The sequence below is a fragment of the Lepidochelys kempii genome, chromosome 2, assembly GCF_965140285.1.
Source record: "Lepidochelys kempii isolate rLepKem1 chromosome 2, rLepKem1.hap1, whole genome shotgun sequence".
Taxonomy (NCBI): domain Eukaryota; kingdom Metazoa; phylum Chordata; order Testudines; family Cheloniidae; genus Lepidochelys; species Lepidochelys kempii.
In genome coordinates, this window is record NC_136381.1 from 46,653,420 (window position 1) to 46,675,160 (window position 21,741).

The 21,741-nt window shown below is 43.0% G+C and overlaps 1 protein-coding gene across 3 annotated transcripts in view; it reads left to right on the top strand.

The window, feature by feature from the left end:
• Window positions 1–2,910: 2,910 nt before the first annotated feature.
• Window positions 2,911–21,741, top strand: part of NBN (nibrin) — a 64,130-nt gene continuing 45,299 nt past the window's right edge. For 2 of the 3 annotated variants that reach the window (XR_012157145.2, XM_073330621.2), the window contains exons 1-4: window positions 2,911–3,060; window positions 6,660–6,793; window positions 8,386–8,534; window positions 16,326–16,485. Coding sequence is in view for 2 of the 3 variants with exons in the window: in XM_073330621.2 (XP_073186722.2) it covers window positions 3,018–3,060; window positions 6,660–6,793; window positions 8,386–8,534; window positions 16,326–16,485 (486 nt within the window). In the remaining variant the exon portion in view is untranslated. Of the gene's footprint in view, window positions 3,061–6,659; window positions 6,794–8,385; window positions 8,535–16,325; window positions 16,486–21,741 lie in introns of those variants that run through there. The other variant, XM_073330622.2, reaches the window with a different exon arrangement.

A 21,741-nucleotide genomic window follows, 5' to 3' on the forward strand; every position in this document is an offset into this window, starting at 1 on the left:
ATCTTGTCTCCTCATTGGTCATTTTGGTCAGGTGCCAGCGAGGTTATCTTAGCTTCTTAACCCTTTACAAGTGAAAGGGTTTTTTCCTCTGGCCAGGAGGGATTTTAAAGGTGTTTACCTTTCCCTTTATATTTATGACAGGACCAACTTCTGTTAGTGAGAGAGAGACAAGTTTTTGAGCTTACACATAGCTCATCTTCTTCCAGTAAAAAATATCTCACCTACCTTGTATCTCTCATATTAAACTTGAGTAGGCAGTAAGAAAACATTGGGTCAGTTCTCACAGGAGACTATCAGTGCCTCCCTGAGATCATGCAAGTTGTCAGGGGTTCTCAATCTTGCCAACTTTTTACCTGTTTCACATCAGTTATTGAGAAAAATAACTGGGAAGGTTATGGCAAATCAATTTTTTTAGAATCTGGGATTCTCAAATCTCCTTGACCCTACTCAGTCTGGGTATGTTAAAGAAAGTGCATTTGCTGATCTAATCACAGAAAAAGATAAGGTATCCACACTTGTTCCTTTAAATATGTCACCTATATTTGATACCATTGACTATGGGCTGATCTACACTAGAAAATTTGATCAACCCAACTGCATAACTCAGGGATGTGAAAAATACACTCCCCTGAACAATGTAGTTAAACCAACCTAAATCCCTGTGTAGACAGCACTAGATTGATGGAAGAATTCTTCCATTGACCTGGTTACCGCGCCTTGGAGAGATGGATTACCTATGCCTATGGCAGAATGTCAGCATAGGTAGTGTCTACACTGAAGTGCTACAGTGCTACTTAAGGGTTTCAAGGGTAGACGAGCCCTATATGTTGGAATAAGGGTTAATTGAATCATTCTTCAGTGGCTCTACTCCTTTCTTTCAAGTCAAATGCTGTAATTGTACTTGCAAGAATCAACGAGTCCCACCCTATTGTGAAGTATAGGTGAGCTAGAATGCATTGCAATGGACAAAGACCTTGATATAATTAGCATTATGGAAACTTGGTGGCATGACAAAAAATAAGAGGATACTGTAATACTTGGTTACAAACTATACATGAATGCCAGGCTAAGCCAAAGATGTATGGGAGGAGTGCTCTATCTAAAGGATTCCATAAAATCTAGAGAATTAAAAAGAGAGGGCCACTCACTATGCATCCATTCTATATGGGTACAAATCCCAAGCTGTAAACATATTAGTACAGGTCTACTACTAGCCCCTAGATCAAGAAAAGGAAAAGCCTAGAGAAACAATTTCTTGGGACACTTCAGTGATTGTTTCTTGGAGCAGCTAGTTCTAGAGTTAATTCAAGAAGCGACAGTAGCTGAGCCACGAACAGTGATCACACAATAATTAGATCCAACATCCAAGGAGCAAATAGGGTACCCAAAAGTGACACAGTGACACCAAATTTCAGAAAGGAGATTTCAAAAAAATGAAGTCAGTCAAAAAAGTCCTTGAAGTTAAAACTAAAGAAAGTAAAATACTTAAAAAACAAACAAAGAAACAAAAAATAGAGTCTCAGTAGCCCAGGAGTAAACTAATATTACTAAACGGGAAAGTTTAAGAGACTATTCAAGCCAAACAGATATCCTTCTAAATTTGGGTATCTGAACCTAGTGAAGCCAATAAACAGCAGCATAAATCATAGCAAGCCACAACTAAGAGGACAAGAAGGATTTTGAGGAGTAAACAGCTAAAGGTGTAAAAACAAACAACAAATGATTCTTTAAATATAGCAAAAGTAGGAAGCCTCTGAAAGTGGATCACAATGGCTTAAAGCCATTGAGGAAGATCAAAACCACTGGGATAAAATCATTCCAATACTAACCTATTCTCCGCTTGTAAGAATCAAATCATCTGGGATGGATGTGATTCTTATAAAAGGAGTGCACTATACTTTGTTGATATTCCCCTGTAATGGCTGTCAGTCTGTCCTACCCCCAAGACTACATGTCTGTGCCTAGTAATGACAGTTGGCAGGATGTTCTTCCATAGGACCTCAGATCTGGGAACACAACGTCCTCTCCAGCTCCCTGATAGTTGAGTTTGTTACTCAGAATGTACTGCAAGGCTCATCTTTCCCCCCTGTAATGTTGCCTGTAAGGTGTTTGGTAGAGCTGGTAGAGATGGGACTCTGAGGATAGTCTCTGTGTGTGTTTGTGCACATGCAGGGTAGGTGGGGTTATTAATTTCTATTATATTTATGTAGATATTGGGTTGATTTGGTTTGCGGAAACTGAAATGTCAATATATAAGGATTATCAAGGCTGCCCAATGCATTGGATGGAAGCTCTGGTATTGTTTATAAACATTCACATTAAAAAAAAATTGTTAGGCTGGTATTGTGATCAGGATGCCTCACTGCTAGGAACTAGACAGGAACTCCAACCTCATTGCATATGTGCTATCAGAGACCCAGTCAGACACTAGCTAATGGATGCAATTCAAACTAGTGTCCCAGAGCAGAGGAGAAAGGATCCATGCCCAGACCTCTGAGCCCCTCTCATAAGTGTTTTAATAGTAATAATCATATTCGAAATTCCAATACTTAATTCAAAGAATCATTTATAGCAAGTCTCTTCATAACCCTGAATAAGGTAGGTGAGCTGGAAGCAGGGCAGCGTCCCCTCCTTCCCCCCACGACTGTCCTGACCTTGAGCTGGCAACAGTGCAGTTGCTGATTGATGAGATTACGTTATGTGTTACTGTACCACCAACCGCGCCCGGACTCCCAGCTGGCAACAGTGCAGCCTCCCCTACCCCCACCCATACTCTGGCTGGCCGCAGTGCAACCTCTTCCGCCCCCACCTGCGTCCGTCCAGTCGCCGCGCCTGCGCGCAGTCAGCCGGCCGAAGTAGCCGTTATTCCCCTCCCAGCCGACAGGTGGCGCTGCAAGCCCCGTGCCTCAGCGAGTCTTGGTCCTCTCCGCGCGGGAGCGCGCCCCGGGACACGGCCGCGGATTGCGGACCGGACGGTGCCAGCTGAGGAGGTCGGAGGTCTCCCCCCCAGCCTGGGGATGTGGAAGCTGGTGCCAGCGGCAGGGCCCGCGCCTGCCCCAGGTAAGGGCTGGCAGCAATGCCGTGTTCCCTACCCCCCAGCCCCGTGGCCTCTGGGCTCCTGTCCGCTCCCACCTGGCCCCGCTGCCCGGTGGGATCCGTACTGGGACCGAGGCCGGCGGGCACGTTGCCTGAGGGTGGGGCAATGGGGTGGCGCCGATTCAGGGGTCCTGGGGCGGGGGCAGTGTCGGGAACACCCCCCTCAGTCATAGGTGCCAGACCTAGGGGTGCTGGAGCACCCCTTGGGTTCAAGTGGTTTCCACCATAGACAGGCTTTTCAGTTTGGTTCTGGGGCTTTCAGCACCCCCAGGATACAAATTGTTTCTGCATTTGTTTCTTACAATTCCGTGCATCAGGGTGAGCGGCCCGCGGGGCTTCCAGCTGCGAGCTTCTGGTGCACTGCAGAATCAGCGTCTGTGTCCCCTTTAAATAAGGATTTTAAGTTGGGTCTAATCTGGATGGTCTCCTAACCGTACCAGCGCGTGATTTTGTAACCTAAACGATAGCATGTGGCCATGAGTTCGACAGGCTAAATGTGTCTCCTTTAAAAACATAGTTTACTCGTTTTAATGTGATTGCGTTTTCAGTTTTGTTCAGTGCCCCCTTTATTATGTGAAGGTGTGTATAGGAGTGAATGTAGAAACATACCTTTTACTTCTATTTGTTTTCTCTTTGCCGTTTATTCTATGACCCCTCTTATGTCTCATCTTTAAATATGCAGTGTAATTATTACCTCACCCACCTTGTCTCTTTCATCCCTAAATAGTTACTCTTGAGGTTTTTTAATATGAAATTCTTTTTGTGCCTTTGATCATTTTCATCACTTCTTTGAAGCCTTTTTTTTTTTTTGACATGACGTGACCAGAACTGATCACAATATTCTAAATGGAATTGTGCTATTGATTTATGTAATATTTCCAGTTGTTATTTTCTGTCATTCTTTATGCAGGTTAACAGTTCGTTTATATTTATGATTGCTGCTGTGCGTTTGGGGGAGGTTTTCCTTGAGTTGTCCACAATGCGTCTTTTTGTTTGGGTTTGTAAAGTTAATTTAGAACCCTGTATTTTGTATGAGTGGTTCAAATTTATTCCTTCCAATATGTGTTACTTTGTATGTGTCAACAATAAACTTGCTCTGCCATCCACCTTTGTCAGGGCCCTCTGGACTTCCTTAATCATCTATATACTTGCCCATCCAAAATAATTTCTTAGTTACTTTGACCATCTTAAATTTTGCCACCTTGCATTTCTTCCACTTTTCCACTTCATTAATATATTAAATAACATCAGCAACATATAGCTAGTGTATGTCAACTGCCAGAATTATTCTTTTTAACCACTGTGTCATTTGAGTCTGCTCTGAGCAGGAACTTTACCTGGGCTACAATGACAGTGCAAGAATTTGATTAAAACTTATGTAGAACACAGTCTTGTGGCCTCAGTTATACTGCTTAGTTAGCTGATAGTTTAACTGAGGGCAGCAATTGTATTTACAAGAAAGAAGTTTTACTTCATGTTATACAGTGAAATAGGCTGGGTAAATTTCTTCAGTTGAATTAAAATATGAAAAGGTTTTGGGGAGAAAAAATACTTTACATTTTTAAATAAATTCTTGAAGAAAACAGTCCGTCCTCTTTCCTCACTATGATCTGACTTTAATTGCTTGAAAAAGATATCAAGTAGATGGAGGAATGTAGGCTCCAGAAATGTCAAGTTGCAGAACACATGCAGCCTGGGTAGCTGCAGTGCCTGTGTGTAGTGGAACTGTCTTTCTTGCATGCCTCATCCCTAACCTGGCTAGGGTATTTTTCAGGGGATCATTTATTCTTCATGCCTGTTCATTCTTTGATTTCTTGACCAAGGTCTGGTTTCCACTAGAAAGTTTTGCTGGCATAGTTATGTCAGTTAGAAGTCTGGAAAAAGAATCATGCCCTTAACCCTTAACTGACCTAGCCATGCTAATAAAAACTATTGTAGATTTTATTCAGGGAACAGGTATAAACCATACTGGCAAAAGAACTCCTCTAGAGTTATTTGCTATACCAACAAGTGTAGACTGGGACTTAAATTGCCAATGAAGGAGACAATTAGAATCTGCTTTGGTGATGGTACATGTGTTGTGAAAACTTGCCACTAGGAATGAGACTGAAACCAAATTAATTTAATTTAGGTTCCCCAGAAAATTGTTAAACTTCAAGTCCTTGTTAATTCACTGATGTAATTAAAACTTGGCATTCTAACTTTGATTATGGAAGAATGTAATGATATTAGGAAACTTAAAATTGCAGAGGAAAGAAAGACTTGTCTTTAATTTGGACACATTCTGACTCAAATCCTATAGGATTGATCCTTGGAACTATATGGCCTTGAGGTCAGCTATGTTCTTTAGCCCTATCAATTGAGTCCTTAGCAGTTCAGATCTTACATTTCATTGCACTGAAGGGTTTTGGATGTGAGATGCTCTGCAATCTTCCAGAAACCAATAAAATACATTTATAAGGTACTGTCATTCCCAAATTGGCAGTCTTAAAAGTATCTAGAGAATAAATATAGGGGTCTCTCATTTTCTCAGTTGCACCTGTGCAACTTCAATATGAATTGCATACATGCAGGTGTTGGGCTGATTAGGTGCAGTTTTGGCACTGGCAAGTCACTTCACTTCTTTTCCTTAGTTTCATTGTCTGTACAATTTGGGCTTCATCTTTTCTGTCAGGCTCCAGTTGGAAGGTGATTGACATGATGGAGGTCTCAGAGTAACAGCTTTGTTAGTCTGTATTTGCAAAAAGAAAAGGAGTACTTGTGGCACCTTAGAGACTAACCAATTTATTTGAGCATAAGCTTTCGTGAGCTACAGCTCACTTCATCGGATGCATACTGTACAGTCTAAATTGGTTAGTCTCTAAGGTGCCACAAGTACTCCTTTTCTTTTTATGATGGAGGTCCTCATTCTTGAAGGAAGAATCTTGAAGGAAGGAAGTTACCTGCTCAGGGCTATAAAGTGACTCTTTCCTTAAATGAAAGCTTGTGTTCTGTAGAAATTGGTGCTTTACCCCTTTATTCACCCACCTTGATCAGGAAAAGTTTCTTTCTACTGGCAAATAGGTGAACATGTTTTTCTGGAACTATTAACTACTTTTTCCCTCACAACAGTGAGTCTAGCTCAAGTGTGCAGAAGCCAGTGAGAAAGAAAAAATGTAGCTGTAAAATAGAATTGCACTTCCAATCCTGCCCAATACATCTAGGACAAGGAGTAATGGTGTCAAGTTGCAGTGGGGGAGGTTTAGGTTGGATATTAGGAAAAACTTTTTCACTAGGAGGGTGGTGAAACACTGGAATGCGTTGCCTAGGGAGGTGGTGGAATCTCCTTCCTTAGAAGTTTTTAAGGTCAGGCTTGACAAAGCCCTGGCTGGGATGATTTAATTGGGGATGGGTCCTGCTTTTGAGCAGGGGGTTGGACTAGATGACCTCCTGAGGTCCCTTCCAACCCTGATATTCTATGATTCCAGGACTGAGTTTGGTATATATTAACAAAAGCTTTTAAATGGCTCACAAGTACTTATGTTTTTCTGCTGCTAAATATTTGTAAATTTTGTTGTTCTCAGGAGAGCCATATCGACTTTTGGTTGGTACTGAATATGTTGTTGGACGCAAGAACTGTGCAATTTTAATTCAGGATGATCAGTCAATAAGTCGAAGTCATGCAGTTCTGACTGTCACCCACCCTGAAACTAACCTTGTAAGTATCCACTTTACTAGTTATGGCTATATGACCTAAAACTGACTGGGTTTAGGGATACTCCCCCACCTTTAATATATGCTCTTCAATCTGAAATCATTTCCAGTCTTATTCCAACAAACCTACATTTTACGGTGGCAGTAGACTCATGCTGTCTTTTTCTTGAATATGTCTAAGGGCTTCTCTACACAGGGAAATTGACTGACAAAATTATACTGATGTAATAATATCGGTATAATTCCCCCTGTGGATACTCTTATGCCCAAATGGGGAGTTATATTGGTGTAATTATGTCAGTAAATTTCCCCATATAGACAGGCCTCGTAAGGTTTGGTATTGATTGTGACTCACTTCACTTTCTGTATTCCAAGCTTGTGTCTTTGGGTATGTCTACACAGCAACTAGACACCTGTGGCTGGCCCATGGCAGCCAGCTCGGGCTGTGGGGCTTGTTTCATTGCTGTGTAGACTTCCAGGCTTGGGCTGGAGCCCGAGCTCTAGGACCCTGCAATGTGGGAGCCCAAGCCTGGAAGTGTACACAGCAAAGGAACAGCCCTGCAGCCAGAGCCCCATGAGCTCGAGTCAGCTGGACAGGCCAGCCATGGGTTTTTCTTTGCTATGTAGACATAACCTTTGTGGCCACACAGGTTTAACTTCCGCTGACTTCTTGAGGTAGTTGAGTCTCACTTATGTAACTGAGCAAAATTTGATACAGTTTGTTCCACACAGAAACATTTTTCTTGTTATTTCCCGTGATTAATATAATCCGTATGTAAATTACATACCAACATTACAATGCCCGGGTGGGATTGTAAAGAGTAAAAATGATCAATTAAGGTATTTGAATGTGAATATTCAATTAAGTTTATGGTTTGTGTATTTGGTAACTATCACATTGGTGACATATCACATATGTAAAACATTGCACAGCAATCTTAGAATGGCTTTCTGTAATTTGACGCACAATAGTGGACCCTAGCTGTAGCACAGAGGCCCACTAAAGTCAGCAGGGCTCTGTATGTATGCAGGGTCCACCTGCATGCATTGAGTTGCAGAACTAGGTCTTTAATTCTGACCCACACAAATACTTATGAATATCTACAAACTCTAAAGGTAATAGAATAGCTATATAAATTTCTCCATAGCTTCTAGACTGGTCACAGAGAAGGCAAAAAATGAGCAATGTTACACAAAGATTTACTAAAAAGTAAATCTGTAGTGGTAGGAAATGCACCCCAACATCACTCTGAGCTATAATAGCACATCCTGATATTGGTACATGGGTACAGATGCATTGGTATCATGACTACCATATAACAAAAGGCAGAGGTAGTGAATTATAGTAAAACAAAGTTGAATGCAAAAAATACTACTTCTCTTAAGTAGTTATGGAGATTTTTTTCTCAATTGTTTGTAATGGAAAGGAGGTGATAAACTTTGAACTGCATAGCTAACATTTGTCTCAATATACTGTATATTTTTACGACAGAAATATGAATATCTCATAAGTGTTTTCATTTTATACATCTGCTGCTGCTTGTTCTGTAACAATATAAGATAATTTTCTGAGTACCTATTTATATTCATTTTCAGAGTCAAGCTCTCTCAGTCCCTGAATTGATAATAAAAGACACCTCTAAGTATGGCACCTCTGTTAATGGAGAAAAAGTTTTGAATGGTACTTCCAGAACTCTGAAGTCTGGTGATAGAGTCAATTTTGGAGTCTTTGAAAGCAAGTTCAGGTGAGAACTAGTTGGATTTATTCTGAAATGCTGAAATAAAATTGCAGCTGTCAGGGTGTACTTAAGGAGGTAAAAGAATAGAGAAAATAGTGATAAATTTCTGTAAAGAAGGAAAATAAAGTGATATGTGTTCAACCTTCAAGTAGAAGGTTCTTCCTGTGAATTGACATTGAAACCTTTTGTGGTAAAAGATTAGCCCATAAGTGACTCTGCATCATAAGCATTAAGTGTCCTAAAATTAGCCTAAACAAAGAATGAAAACCCTATTTAAGAAAACTGGTCCTAAAACATCCATGACCATTTACAAAAGGAATAAAATTTGGGGGCATGAGATGAAATTTGGCAGTCTCCTTCCGCTGTCAGTGATGTGGAGAGAAAGGAACTAAGGAAGCTGCAGAGCTGCACTCTTACACAGCCTTTGATTTAAGAGGTAAGGCAGTGATTTTCCTCATAAATATACAGTGATACTCAAGGAAGAAATAAAGTAACTGATAACTTTTTTTTAATGACTGTTAAATCAGTGTTAAAGGAGGTTGGAAGCTGGCTTTGTCTCTTAAATTGGGCTCCTACTCCGACTCATTGCTACCAGTGTCATTAGTTTGTAGCAGAACAGCACTCTTTAGTTCTTATAACAATAAGCTACTTTAGTGTATCGCATTTAGCAAATATATTTGAAACATGTTTCAGAAACTAATATCACAGAACCATATTCAGTCATGACTTTAGCACGAAAAAGTGGAACAATTTTAAGCCAAAGAACAATGTACAATACACTCTTGGAAAATAGAATCATAGGACTAGAAGGGACCTCGAGAGATCATCTAGTCCAGTCCCCTGCACTCAAGGCAGAACTATGTAATAACTAGACCATCCTTGACAGCTGTTTGTCTAACCTGCTATTAAAAATCTCCAATGATGGAAATTCAACAACCTCCCAAAGCAGGGGCGAGCAAACTTTTTGGCTCGAGGGCCATATCGGGATTGCGAAACTATATGGAGGGCCGGGTAGGGAAGGCTGTGCCTCCCCAAACAGCGTGGTCCCCTTCCCCTATCCGCCCCCTCCCACTTCCTGCCCCCTGATTGCCCACTTCAGAACTCCCGACCCATCCAACCCCTCATGCTCCTTGTCCCCTGACTCCCCCTGCCCCCGGGACCCCTGCCCCTAATGCCCCCGGGATCCCACCCCTATCCAACCCCCCCTGCTCCCAGTCCTCTGACTGCCCCGACTCCTATCTACACCTCTATCCTGACAGGCCCCCCGGGACTCCCACGCCTATCCAACCCCCCCTGCATTCCCTGACTACCTCCCCCAGGACCTCCGCCCCATCCATCCAATCTCTGCTCCCTGTCCCCTGACAGACCCCCAGGACCCCTTGCCCCTTATCCAACCCCCCCGCTCCCCACCCCCTTACCATGCTGCTCAGAGCAGCAGGACTAGCAGCTGCACCGCCTGGCCAGAGCCAGCCATGCTGCCCGCGCGGCGGCGTAGCTGCGGCGGAGGGTGAATGGTGGGGGAGGGGCTGGGGGCTAGCCTTCCTGGCCGGGAGCTCAGGGGCTGGACAGGAAGGTCCTGCGGACCGTAGTTTGCCCGTCTCTGTCCCAGAGCAATTTATTCCAGTGCTTAACCACCCTGACAGTTAAGAAGTTTTTCCGAATGGCCAACCTAAACCTCCCTTGCTGCAATTTAAGACCCTTACTTGTCCTATCCTCAGAGGTTGAGGAGAATAATTTTTAAGAAAATAACTTATTACTGTAGAGTAAGCATAAGTTAGTAGCAGTAATCAACACCTCAGTATTCAAAATATAAAACTTTCAAGAGATGTTGTCATAAATATAAAGGGAAGGGTAAACCCCTTTGAAATCCCTCCTGGCCAGGGGAAAGCTCCTCTCACCTGTAAAGGGTTAAGAAGCTAAAGGTAACCTCGCTGGCACCTGACCAAAATGACCAATGAGGAGACAAGATACTTTCAAAAGCTGGGAGGAGGGAGAGAAACAAAGGGTCTGTGTCTGTCTGTAGTCGTCTTGGACAGGGACAGAACAGGAATGGAGTCTTAGAACTTTTAGTAAGTAATCTAGCTAGGTATGTGTTAGATTATGATTTCTTTAAATGGCTGAGAAAAGAATTGTGCTGAATAGAATAACTATTTCTGTCTGTGTATCTTTTTTGTAACTTAAGGTTTTGCCTAGAGGGGTTCTCTATGTTTTTGAATCTAATTACCCTGTAAGATATCTACCATCCTGATTTTACAGGGGGGATTTCTTTATTTCTATTTACTTCTATTTTTTATTAAAAGTCTTCTTGTAAAACACTGAATGCTTTTTCATTGTTCTCAGATCCAAGGGTTTGGGTCTGTGGTCACCTATGCAAATTGATGAGGCTTTTTATCCAACATTTCCCAGGAAAGGGGGGGTGCAAGTGTTGGGAGGATTGTTCATTGTTCTTAAGATCCAAGGGTCTGGGTCTGTAGTCACCTAGGCAAATTGGTGAGGCTTTTTACCAAACCTTGTCCAGGAAGTGGGGTGCAAGGTTTTGGGAAGTATTTTGGGGGGAAGGACGCGTCCAACCAGCTCTTCCCCAGTAACCAGTATTAGTTTGGTGGTGGTAGCGGCCAGTCCAAGGATAACGGGTGTAATATTTTGTACCTTGGGGAAGTTTTGACCTAAGCTGGTAAAGATAAGCTTAGGAGGTTTTTCATGCAGGTCCCCACATCTGTACCCTAGAGTTCAGAGTGGGGGAGGAACCTTGACAGATGTCTTAGCACAAAGGTTCCCAAGCACTTTTTTGCTGTGACCCCCATGGGTGTCACACAACAGCCTTGCCAACTCCCATTTATCTGAGGCAGCAAGTGACTCAGGAAAGAGGGCGGCTCATGCCCAGGTTGAAAGTAGGACCCAGCTGCCTCCGTCTTTGGAGGAGTCCATGGCAGCATGTCACAGAGAGGGTGAGGAGGCCTGGTCCTATCTCCCCCCTGCCCTCAGTCCTTCAAACTCCAGAGGGTTTAACATATGTGGAGCTGCGGCTGGCCAGGAGTCCTAGACAGGGTAGCAGGGTGGAGAGCACTCAGGGAGTTCTCAGTAATCTGTAAGGGGAGGAGGGGGAGAACAGTAAGCTGCTGCCAGGGCTGCAAGTCCTGCCCCTGAGGACTCCCTGTGTGCTCTCCCAGCTACTGTCCTGTCCTTGCCTAGACACCCGGCTGGCCATGGTCCTATACCCCAGCTTGTTTCCCCCTCCCCCCAATAACCTTTTTGTGCTCTTCACCCCCCTTCCAGTTTGAAAACCAATGACTTAGCATACAGGGGCCTGTTGGTTTTATCTCAGTTTATAAAGATTTGGAAGAGCTCTTTTCATGTGCCATAGCCCTGTACTATGGATTGTGCCACATGTGTAGTAGTGCATCATTCTGCATAATTCCCAGCACAATATCCAATAGTTCGACCTCTCCACTTTCTAATGATAACCATTGCTGGCTATTGATAATATTTTTTCTCATGACTGGATGTCATTGTTCCATTAATATATGCAACTAAGCTACATAAGAAATTCGTGCAGCTTGACATATCTGCCCTTTTTTGCTACAAAGGACAGAGGGAACAAGAAACTAGGAACATCTTCATGCAAAAATTTGCTAATTCATTCTCCCTCTCTTGCCATAGAAAGAGGAGGAAGATTAGCCCTTAAACTAGCTAATATATCAAGATATTCAGAGAGACAAGGTAGGTAAGGTAGTACCTTTTATTGGACCAACTTCTGGTGATGGAAGGGACAAGCTTATATTACTTCATCTACCTTGTCTTTCTTATATCCTGGGACCAACAAAGCTGCAACACTGCAAACGACATTCAGAGACACAGCCACATTTGTGTAACAATCTTGTATCTCTCTAATACAGTGGTGGGCAAGCTATGGCCTGCGGGCCGGATCCAGCCAGCGGGATTGCCACCCTGTGGCGCCATGGGCCCTGCTCGACTCCGGGAAGCAGCCAGCACCACGTCCCTGAGGCCCCTGGGGGAAGGGGGGCAGAGGGCTGATTGCGCTGCCCTTGCCTGTGGGTACCTTTCCTGAAGCTCCCATTCCTGGCCAATGGGAGCTTCGGGGGAGGTACCCACAGGCAAGGGGAGCGCACTCAGCCCTCTGTCCCCCACTCCCCCATGGGCCTCAAGGATGTGGTGACGGCCGCTTCCTGGAGCGGCATGGGGCTGGGGCCTGGGCAGGCAGGGAGCCTGCCCTGGCCCCGGTGTCCACCGCTGCCACCCCCGAGCCAGTCCAGGTTAGTGGACCTGGGCTGGTGCCCGCACCCTAAACCCCTCCTTCACCCTGCACCCCAACCCCCTGCCCTGAGCCCCCACCACACCCCGCACACCTCCTGCACCCCAACCCCCTGCCCTGAGCCCCTCCTGCACTCCCTCCCTGCACCGCTGCCCCCTCCCACACCCCACACTCCCTCCTGCACCCCAACCCCCTGCCCCAGCCCTAAATTCATGGCCCTGCATGCAAATCTCCCACCCAGATGTGGCCCTCGGGCCGAAGAGTTTGCCCACCCCTGCTCTAATAGCTATTAGCCTTCCAGCTGTCAGGAGCAGACATACTAAGAATTCCTCTCCCCACACTGCAGAACTCTACTGCTTTCTTCTCTCCCTCAGGAAAGTTAATGCTGACAGGATCCACAATAATTTGCCTGCAAAAATCCTAGCATTTGGAAGATGGAGATGTATTTCTTGTGGCATTGGGACTTCCTTTCTACCTTCCTTCCAATCCTCCTCCCAGTTCCAGGGTTTTATCTTCCTACTGTGGAGGCAGTGGTGCTGGAATAATTTTTATAGTCGGGGTGCTGAGAGCCATTGAACGAAACTGTAAACCCTTTATATATTGGAAACCACTTCAAGCCGGGGTGCTGCAGCACCCCTAGTGCCAGCACCAATGAGGGGATAAAGCCCTTACAGTACTATATGATTCTTTAATAGAGCAGCAGAGGGGGAAATTGAGTCAAAGCCAAAGAAGAAAGTGTGGGTTTCTCAGGCAAGATTTAAGGGATGGGAGACTTGATGAGGAAGAGCGATGCAGATTCAGATTAGAGGAGCTGTATAGAAGGATTTTTTTACACTAACAGGAGAGAGAGGAAGCGGTGCTGGAAATGTAAAGGGAATGGACAGAAAATTGAACTTGTAACAAATTTAAAAAAATATATATTTCACACTTAATGGGAATGAAGGGTTCTTAACCAGTGTAAATTTAAACTTAGGGTGAACAAAATTAGTACATTCTTTAAAACAGTGACTTTCAACCTTTCCAGACCACTGTACCTCTTTCAGGAGTCTGATTTGTCTTGTGAACCCCTAAATTTCACCTCACTTAAAAACTACTTGCTTACAAAATCAGACACAAAAATATAAGTGACACAGCACGCTATTACTGCAAATGTGCTTACTTTCTCATTTTTACCATATCGTTATAAAATAAATCAATTGGGATATAAATATTGTACTTATATTTCAGTGTATAGTATATAGAGCAGTATAAACAAGTAATTGTATGAAATTTTAATTCGTACTGACTGCTAGTGCATTTTATGTAGCCTGTTGTAAAACTAGGCAAATATCTAGATGAGTTGATGTACCCCCTGGAAGACTTCTGTGTACCCCCGGGGTACAAGTACCCTGGTTGAGAACCACTGCTTTAAAAGAAGCAACATCTATTTTAACTTGAATTTTACTTTGACATTTGTTAGTTATGTATGTATTTTCTTTAATCAACTGTCCTATTCAGTATACTTGGCATATTTTGTTGATGCTATTAGACCTGAAAAGATCCACGTAAATTTCCTTCCTGAACTTCCAGTCTCCTTGTCTTCAGGGTAGCCAATTAGGAGGGCTGCCTTGGAGTAAGGATTCCCAGGGCTTTCAGGCTCCCCCAGCTCCTTGGCAGTGGGAACCTTTGGAGTTTCTGCTCCCTGAACTGCCTGACTTCCAGACTCCCTGGGCTGCCCAGCTTGCTGCCTGCGGGGGCTCCAGACAGGAATGTTTCAGACAGGAATTCCAGGTTTCAGACAGCTCCGTCTGCCTATAATGTTTCACTTTAACTGTTTAGACTAGGACTGTTGATTAATCGTAGTTAACTTACATGATTAACTCAAAACAATTTATTGCAGTTTAAAAAATTGCAATTAATCACAGTTTTAATCACACCATTAAATAGAATACCAATTGAAATTTATTATAAATATTTTTGTATGTTTTTCTACATTTTCAACTATATTGATTTCAATTCTAACACAGAATACAAAGTATACAGTGCTCACTTTATATAATTTTTATTACAAATATACTGTAAAAATGATAAAGAAATAGTATTTTTCAATTCACCTCACACAAGTACAGGAGTGCAGTGCAATCTCTATCGTGAAAGTGCAATTTTACAAATGTAAATTTTTTTTGTTATGTAACTGCACTCAAAAACAAAACCATGTAAAACTTCAGAGCCTACAAGTCCATTCAGTCTTACTTCTTGTTCAGCCAATTGCTAAGACAAACAAGTTTGTTTACATTTACAGGAGATAATGCTGTCCTCTTCTTATTTACAATGTCACCTAAAAGTGAGAGCAGGCGTTTGCATGGCACTTTTGTCGCTGGCCTTGCAAGATATTTGCTTGCCAGATATGCTAAACATTCGTATGCCCCTGCATGCTTTGGACACCATTCCAGAGGACATGCTTCCATGCTGGTGACGCTTGTTTAAAAAAAAAAATAAACGTTTTAATTAAATTTGGGACTGAACTCCTTAGGGGAGAATTTTGTCTCCTGCTCTTTTTTACCCAAATTCTGCCAGATATTTCATGTTAGAGCAGTCTCGGATAATGACCGAGCACTTTCGTTTTAATAACACTTTCACTGCAGATTTGACAAAATGCAAAGAAGGTACCAACGTGAGCTTTCTAAAGATAGCTACAGCTCTGGATCCAAGGTTTAAGAATCTGAAGTGCCTTCCAAAATCTGAGAGGGACGATGTGTGGAGCGTGCTTTTAGAAGTCTTAAAAGAGCAACACTCCATGGCGGAAACTACCAAAACACCAAAAAAGAAAATCAACCCTCTGCTGGTGGCATCTGACTCAGATGATGAAAATGAACATGCATGGGTCTGCACTGCTTTGGATCGTTATTGAGCAGACATGGACACACGTGTTCTGATATGGTGGTTAAAACATGAAGGGACATAGGAATCTTTATTACATCTGGCACGTAAATATCTTGTAACGCAGGCTACAACAGTACCATGCGAATGCCTGTTCTCACTTTCAGGTGACATTGTAAACAAGATGCAGGCAGCATTATCACCTGCAAATGTAAACAAATTTGTTTGAGCAATTGGCTGAACAAGAAGTAGGAGTGAGTGGACTTGTAGACTCTAAAGTTTTACATTGTTTTATTTTTGAATGCAGTTATTTTTTGTACATAATTCTACATTTGTAAGTTCAACTTTCATGATAAAGAGATTGCACTACAGTACTTGTAATGGGGGAATTGAAAAATGCTATTTCTTTTGTTTTTTAACAGTGCAAATATTTTGTAATAAAAAACAAATATAAAGTGATCACTGTACACTTTGTATTCTGTGTTCTTCTTGAAATCAGTATATTTGAAAACGTAGAAGACATCCAAAAAGATTTACATAAATGGTATTCTGTTATTGTTTAACAGCATGATTAATTTTTTTAATCGCATGATTAATCACAATTTTTTTTAATCGCTTGACAGCCCTAATTTAGACAATTCTCTTCTGTAACTTGTTCCTTGCAGAGTAGAATATGAACCTTTGATTGTCTGCTCCTCATGTTTAGAGGTTTCTGGGAAAACTGCTTTAAATCAAGCTATTCTGCAGCTTGGAGGCCTTGTTGTGAATGATTGGTCAGAAGAATGTACTCATCTTGTCATGATATCAGTGAAAGTTACTGTTAAGGTAGGTTGAATTTCTGTATGTTAATACATTTTGTGACTTCAATATGAAAATGTATGGGCTGAAATCTTAGCATGCTATTGAAGTCAGTGGCAAAACTCTCCTTGACTTTAGTGAGGCCAGGTTTACACCCAGGAAAATGATTGTTTTCAAGTAAAGAGTCCTTAAAAACAAACTCAATATGAACACTTAACTAAAATCAGAAGAGTCTGAACTGTTTAGCAGTTAAAATATTTTGCAATTGTCCACTTTTGTGCATGATGTATTTTTCTGGGCTTTATTTTTTCTTTTTGCTATGGTATTTGAAAATGCAAAAGAAGCAGACCACTTAAGTAGGAATCAGAGGAACATAGGAGTTACTATATCATACTCTTAGGGTTGCAGTCCATAACATTCATTATCCTTAATGTCTGATAGAAGCCAGAACTGGATACTTTAGAGGAAGTGCAAGAAACCCTGTAGTAAATGGTTATGGAATAATCCGGCCATGGGGGCGGCGGCGGGGGAAAGGGGAGAGTTTCCTCCTAACTTGTAGTTAGAGGTTAGTTTCTATCCTCAAACATGAGAATTTAGGTCCTTTCTAGTTTGTATGAAAATCCTATGTAATGTAACTCTGGATGCTTTCATTAGACATTTGGATAAGACCATGCTACACTACAAAGATTGGCTGACTCAGGTTACTTTGGCATAAAGCTATTGTATTTGCATACACTCGTATGTTTGTATATTTGGCTCTTTGCGTCTGTACTGTGTGTACTCACAAGGAGTGCTTGTGTTGATGCATAGTGCAATGCGCCATAGTTAGGTATCCCAGGGTGCAACTTGCCGCTGTCCAGCACACTGTCTTCTGGCACATTTTGGCAATGCATGGTGGGGCAGAAATGAGTTGTGCAGGGGTGACTGGGAACAAAGGGTGAAGTTCCCAGCATGCAGCTGTCTCCATCCCATAATGTCATCCATATACCATAATTTTTGAGCCTTTAAAAATCCTGCAAACCCATGCATCCCTTCTTGCTCTCCGCCATCTCTGACAGAAGATGCATTGCTCTGCACAGTCGTCATGTGTGTTGCAAACACAGGATGCACAGTCTTCTGCTATTGTATTTGCAGAGCTTCAATAAGAACTGCATCAGTGGGGAACATGATGATTTTGTGGAGGACAAATTGCTGTGGGAAATAGAGAGAAAAAATTCAGGGTTATTCAGAGCAGCTGCAAATGGTGAAGCACTACCCTGGGCCTGAGAAATGAGTCCTGACTGGTGGGATTGCCTCATAATGCAGGTTTGGGATGAGAGCAGTGACTGCAACTTTTGGATGTGCAAGGCCACATTCCTGGATCTGTATGCCGACGTTACTCCAATCCTCCCTCTCATAGACACCGGACGAGAGCTGCACTTACCATGGAGAAATGAGTGGTGACTGCACTGTGGAAACTTGCAACACCAGATTGATTTCCCATTCACTGGTAGCATTTTGGAGTTGGAAAATCCACTGGGCTATTATGAGACAAGTGTGCAGGGCCATTAATTGTCTCCTATTATGCAGGACCGTGACTCTCGGCAACATGCAGGACATAGTGAATGGATTTTCAGCAAGGGAGTTCCCAAACTGCAGTGGAGTGATGGGTGGTATGAATATCCCTATTTTGGCACCAGCCCAACTTGCCCCAGAGTATTTCAACAGAAAGGGCTACTTTTCCATGGTTATGCAAGAATTGTTGGATTATTGGGACACTTCACTGACATCAGTCTTGGCTGGTAAAGGAAGGACATGATGTTTGTCTCTTTAAGAACACAGGACTGTTCAGAAAGCTGCAATCAGGGACTTTCTTTCATGGCTGGCGGATTACCATTGGTGATATTGATGAGTAGTGATCCTGAGGGATTCAGCCTACTCCTTGCTCCCATGGCTCATGAAGCAATGTACCAGCCATTTCAACAGCACCAAGGCAAAGATTCAACTACATTTATAACTATTAAACTGTTTATCTGTGATCCTATGAGTTCTGTCACACTGTACAAGAACAAGTAAGTGGGTACTTTTGGTGCTGCTAGACATTCTGCAGCATATATTATGAATTAATAAAGATGAATTATTTCCCGAGGAATAGAATTTTGAGTAACAGAACCAGCGCATAGAAAAATCTCTGCAATTTAAAAGCAAATACATTAAAAACTTAATAAATGAATGGAACAGAACTTAACAAGGGGAAAGAACATTTATGTTCATTTTAGTTACACTGACCTCTGAGAGCCACAGTTCCTGTATGTGTATGTGAAGCTGTGGTTGTACTGAGGGTCCCCTGGTGCGGAGTGGTAGTGGGAGCTGCTGCGGCCATTTGGAATGTTGAGGGGGATATATGCATTTACTGTACTGGAATTCTCCATGGACTGCAAAGGGAGGTGAGCCTATTGTTGAACCTCTAGGCCCACAAGAGTCTGCAGCATCTGTATTTGCTGACAGTGAAGCCCCATTATGTCCTGGTGCATCTCCCTCTGCATTTCCTGATGGGCCTCCTGGGTCTGTCTCCTGTCCACTCTTTCCTTCTCCAGTCTGAAATACTCACCCTCCAGCCCAATGCAGCACTGCCTTGCAGGATCTCGCTGAACACGTTATCTGGAGTCCTCTTGTTTTTTCTCCTTGTCTGACTCGGGTGTTTCGCAGGTGCGGAGGGGGCTGCAGCAGCTGCAGATAAAACAGAGGTACCATTGTTAGTATAGTAACAATGAAAAGCAAAAGTTAAAGGTTCAGAACTCCCTTCCTTTGCTCTCCTAAAGTTTCACATACGATATGCTTGTTGATACTTCTGCTTCAGAGAGCTTTTGTGCAGTACCACTCACAGTACCAGCTGGGGTGAGGATGGCCTTCAAGGGATGAGGAAAATGAGGAAGACGTTGCTCAGTTGCATGAAATTGAGTATAGGGCTATGGCACTGAATGCTGGCACCATTTTCCACGAGGTGGGGGTGATTGTTAACTGTTATCCTGAGGGTAACAAAGGAAGAGAGATCACAGCTGCTCATGGCATCTTGAAGTTGCCTGGGTCTGTATGCTGCTAGCCTGTTTACTGCAGTGGTGCCTGCCAAAGTTATTGCTGACTGGTGTGGGGAAGTGTCTTGCTGCGGAGGAAGAAATAAGGCTGCCATCACTAGAAACCTTGGGAGGAGGATTGCAGAGTACCTCCATGAAAGTTTCATTTGGTTCCCTCAGGAGAATTCAAAGGATATCTCTGTGTACATAAATAAATTGCTCCACATGACACATACTCCAACTCTCCTCATCTCACTCTTCTGGGGAATGAAAAGCAGATAACAATGCTACCTCTTTGTTATACCATTACTACTTTTAGTATGAGTAAATTAATGAAAAATTGATAACTGTGAATGAGTGTAATGGGAAATACATTTATACACTTACCTGACATTCTTTCCCTGGCATCAGATTTACCCATCCTTGACTGCCCGGACTGACTTTGCAGTGGAGTCTCAAACAGGTCCTGGCTTGCAGCACAGCTGGACCCCCTGGTCAGATGTTCCCTATCCTCATCCTTGCTGTTTGCACCGGGGCATGTAGCTCTGGCTCCTCGGAAGTATCCATGGCGGTGGAGACTTCACCAAATATGGCATGCAGTTCTTTGTCAAAGTGGCAGCTCTGTGGCTTGGCTTTGAATTGACCGTTGGGTTCCCTGGCCGTCTTTTTTTGAAACTGGCAAATTGCTGGCACTACTATGATGGATCTCGCGCTTTCTCTTCTGTTTCCAGTTCAGGGGAAGGTGGCACCGTTTCTTTCCCCTGAACTGGGGTATTAACTGCCCCACTAGTGTCCTAGAGGAGGGGAGTGGAGAGGGAGGGACCTGGGCCCGCCCTTTAGTCTGGGTCCCAGCCCAGGGGCCCTAGGGATAGTAGTAAACCACTTGAACTAGCGGTTCCTTCCCCTGGGCTACTTCCCTCTCCTGCCCTTGAGCTTGTGGGGCTTCCTACCTTCCCTCTGCACAAATCAGGTGTCCTTTTACCTAGGGTCTTGGTCTTATTAGCCCACTGCAGCGCTTCCCTCCAAACTGCTTTCTGCTTCAACACCAATCCACTCTGCTTCAGCTCCTCCTCTTGTCTGATTGAAGCAGGGTTTTTTATCATGTGACTGGCTTCAGTTGCTCTAATTGGCTTCAGGTGCTTTAATTAATCTATAGCAAACTTTCTTCCCTCTACAGGGAATAAAGCTCCCTTCTAACACTCTTCTGCTGCCCTTTGGCCATGCTGTATCACAAAACTCAACAAGTCCTTGGCCTCGATAACCTGTGATTATAGTCAGTTGTGTAGGCTACTTATTAGAGCTGGCTAAACATTCATCATATTGTTTTTCCACCGCTTTTTGTCCTTCTAGCCAGTGAGTGTGCAAGAATGAATGATTTCCAGGATCTGTATGGCGTGGTTATCTGGTTTTTGTTTGGTTTGGTTTTTGTTTTCCAGTCTCAACTTTTCAAAACTTCCCCAACTGTGGAAAATAAAGTCACAGTCTTCTATTTTCATTGTACAAATTTCTAACCATACAAAAACAAATATTTGGTAACCACATGGAGGATATTTTAAATGGTTATCTTTTAAAGTTGATTGGACAGCGGACTTCTACTTCTACAGTTAAAATTCATTGGGTATCTCACTGAGGGTGTTTGAATGGGTTGATAGCTACTTAACTTCAGTTAAAACTATTTGGATGAGAGTTGTACAGTGAATAGCCTTTAGAACTCTGACACTTTCCACATACTGAGCAGATGTAGCACTGATAAGAGGCAGAGTTTAGTAAACTATTTTTTTTTCTTTTTTTGACAAGAGGGTACAGTTCTTCACTTGATCTATGTTAATAACTTCCTATTAGTTTCACCTCTACATCAAGAAGAGAATAAAAGATAGGTTAGTTTTCTTTTCTAAAACTAGCACAGTCAACTTAGGTCATTTGTACACTACAGCGTTGAGTCAACTTCCATTGACTGTCATAAACCACTGTAATTACATTGCTTGTGCAGGTTCACACAATGCTCCTTGTGTCAATGGAGCGTGTCCTCAGTTGGTGCTCTAGCACCAACAGAGAGAGCAGTGCACTCTGGGTAGCTATCCCACTGTGCAAATCACCACCGTCTCCTTCTAGGAATTCTGGGATTGCAGTACATTACGGGGGTGGGCTCACTGTCCCATGATGCAGTTTTCTCCATCCTATAATTCCAAGGGCCTTCGACTACGTTTCACGCCATTTTTTAAACTGTCCT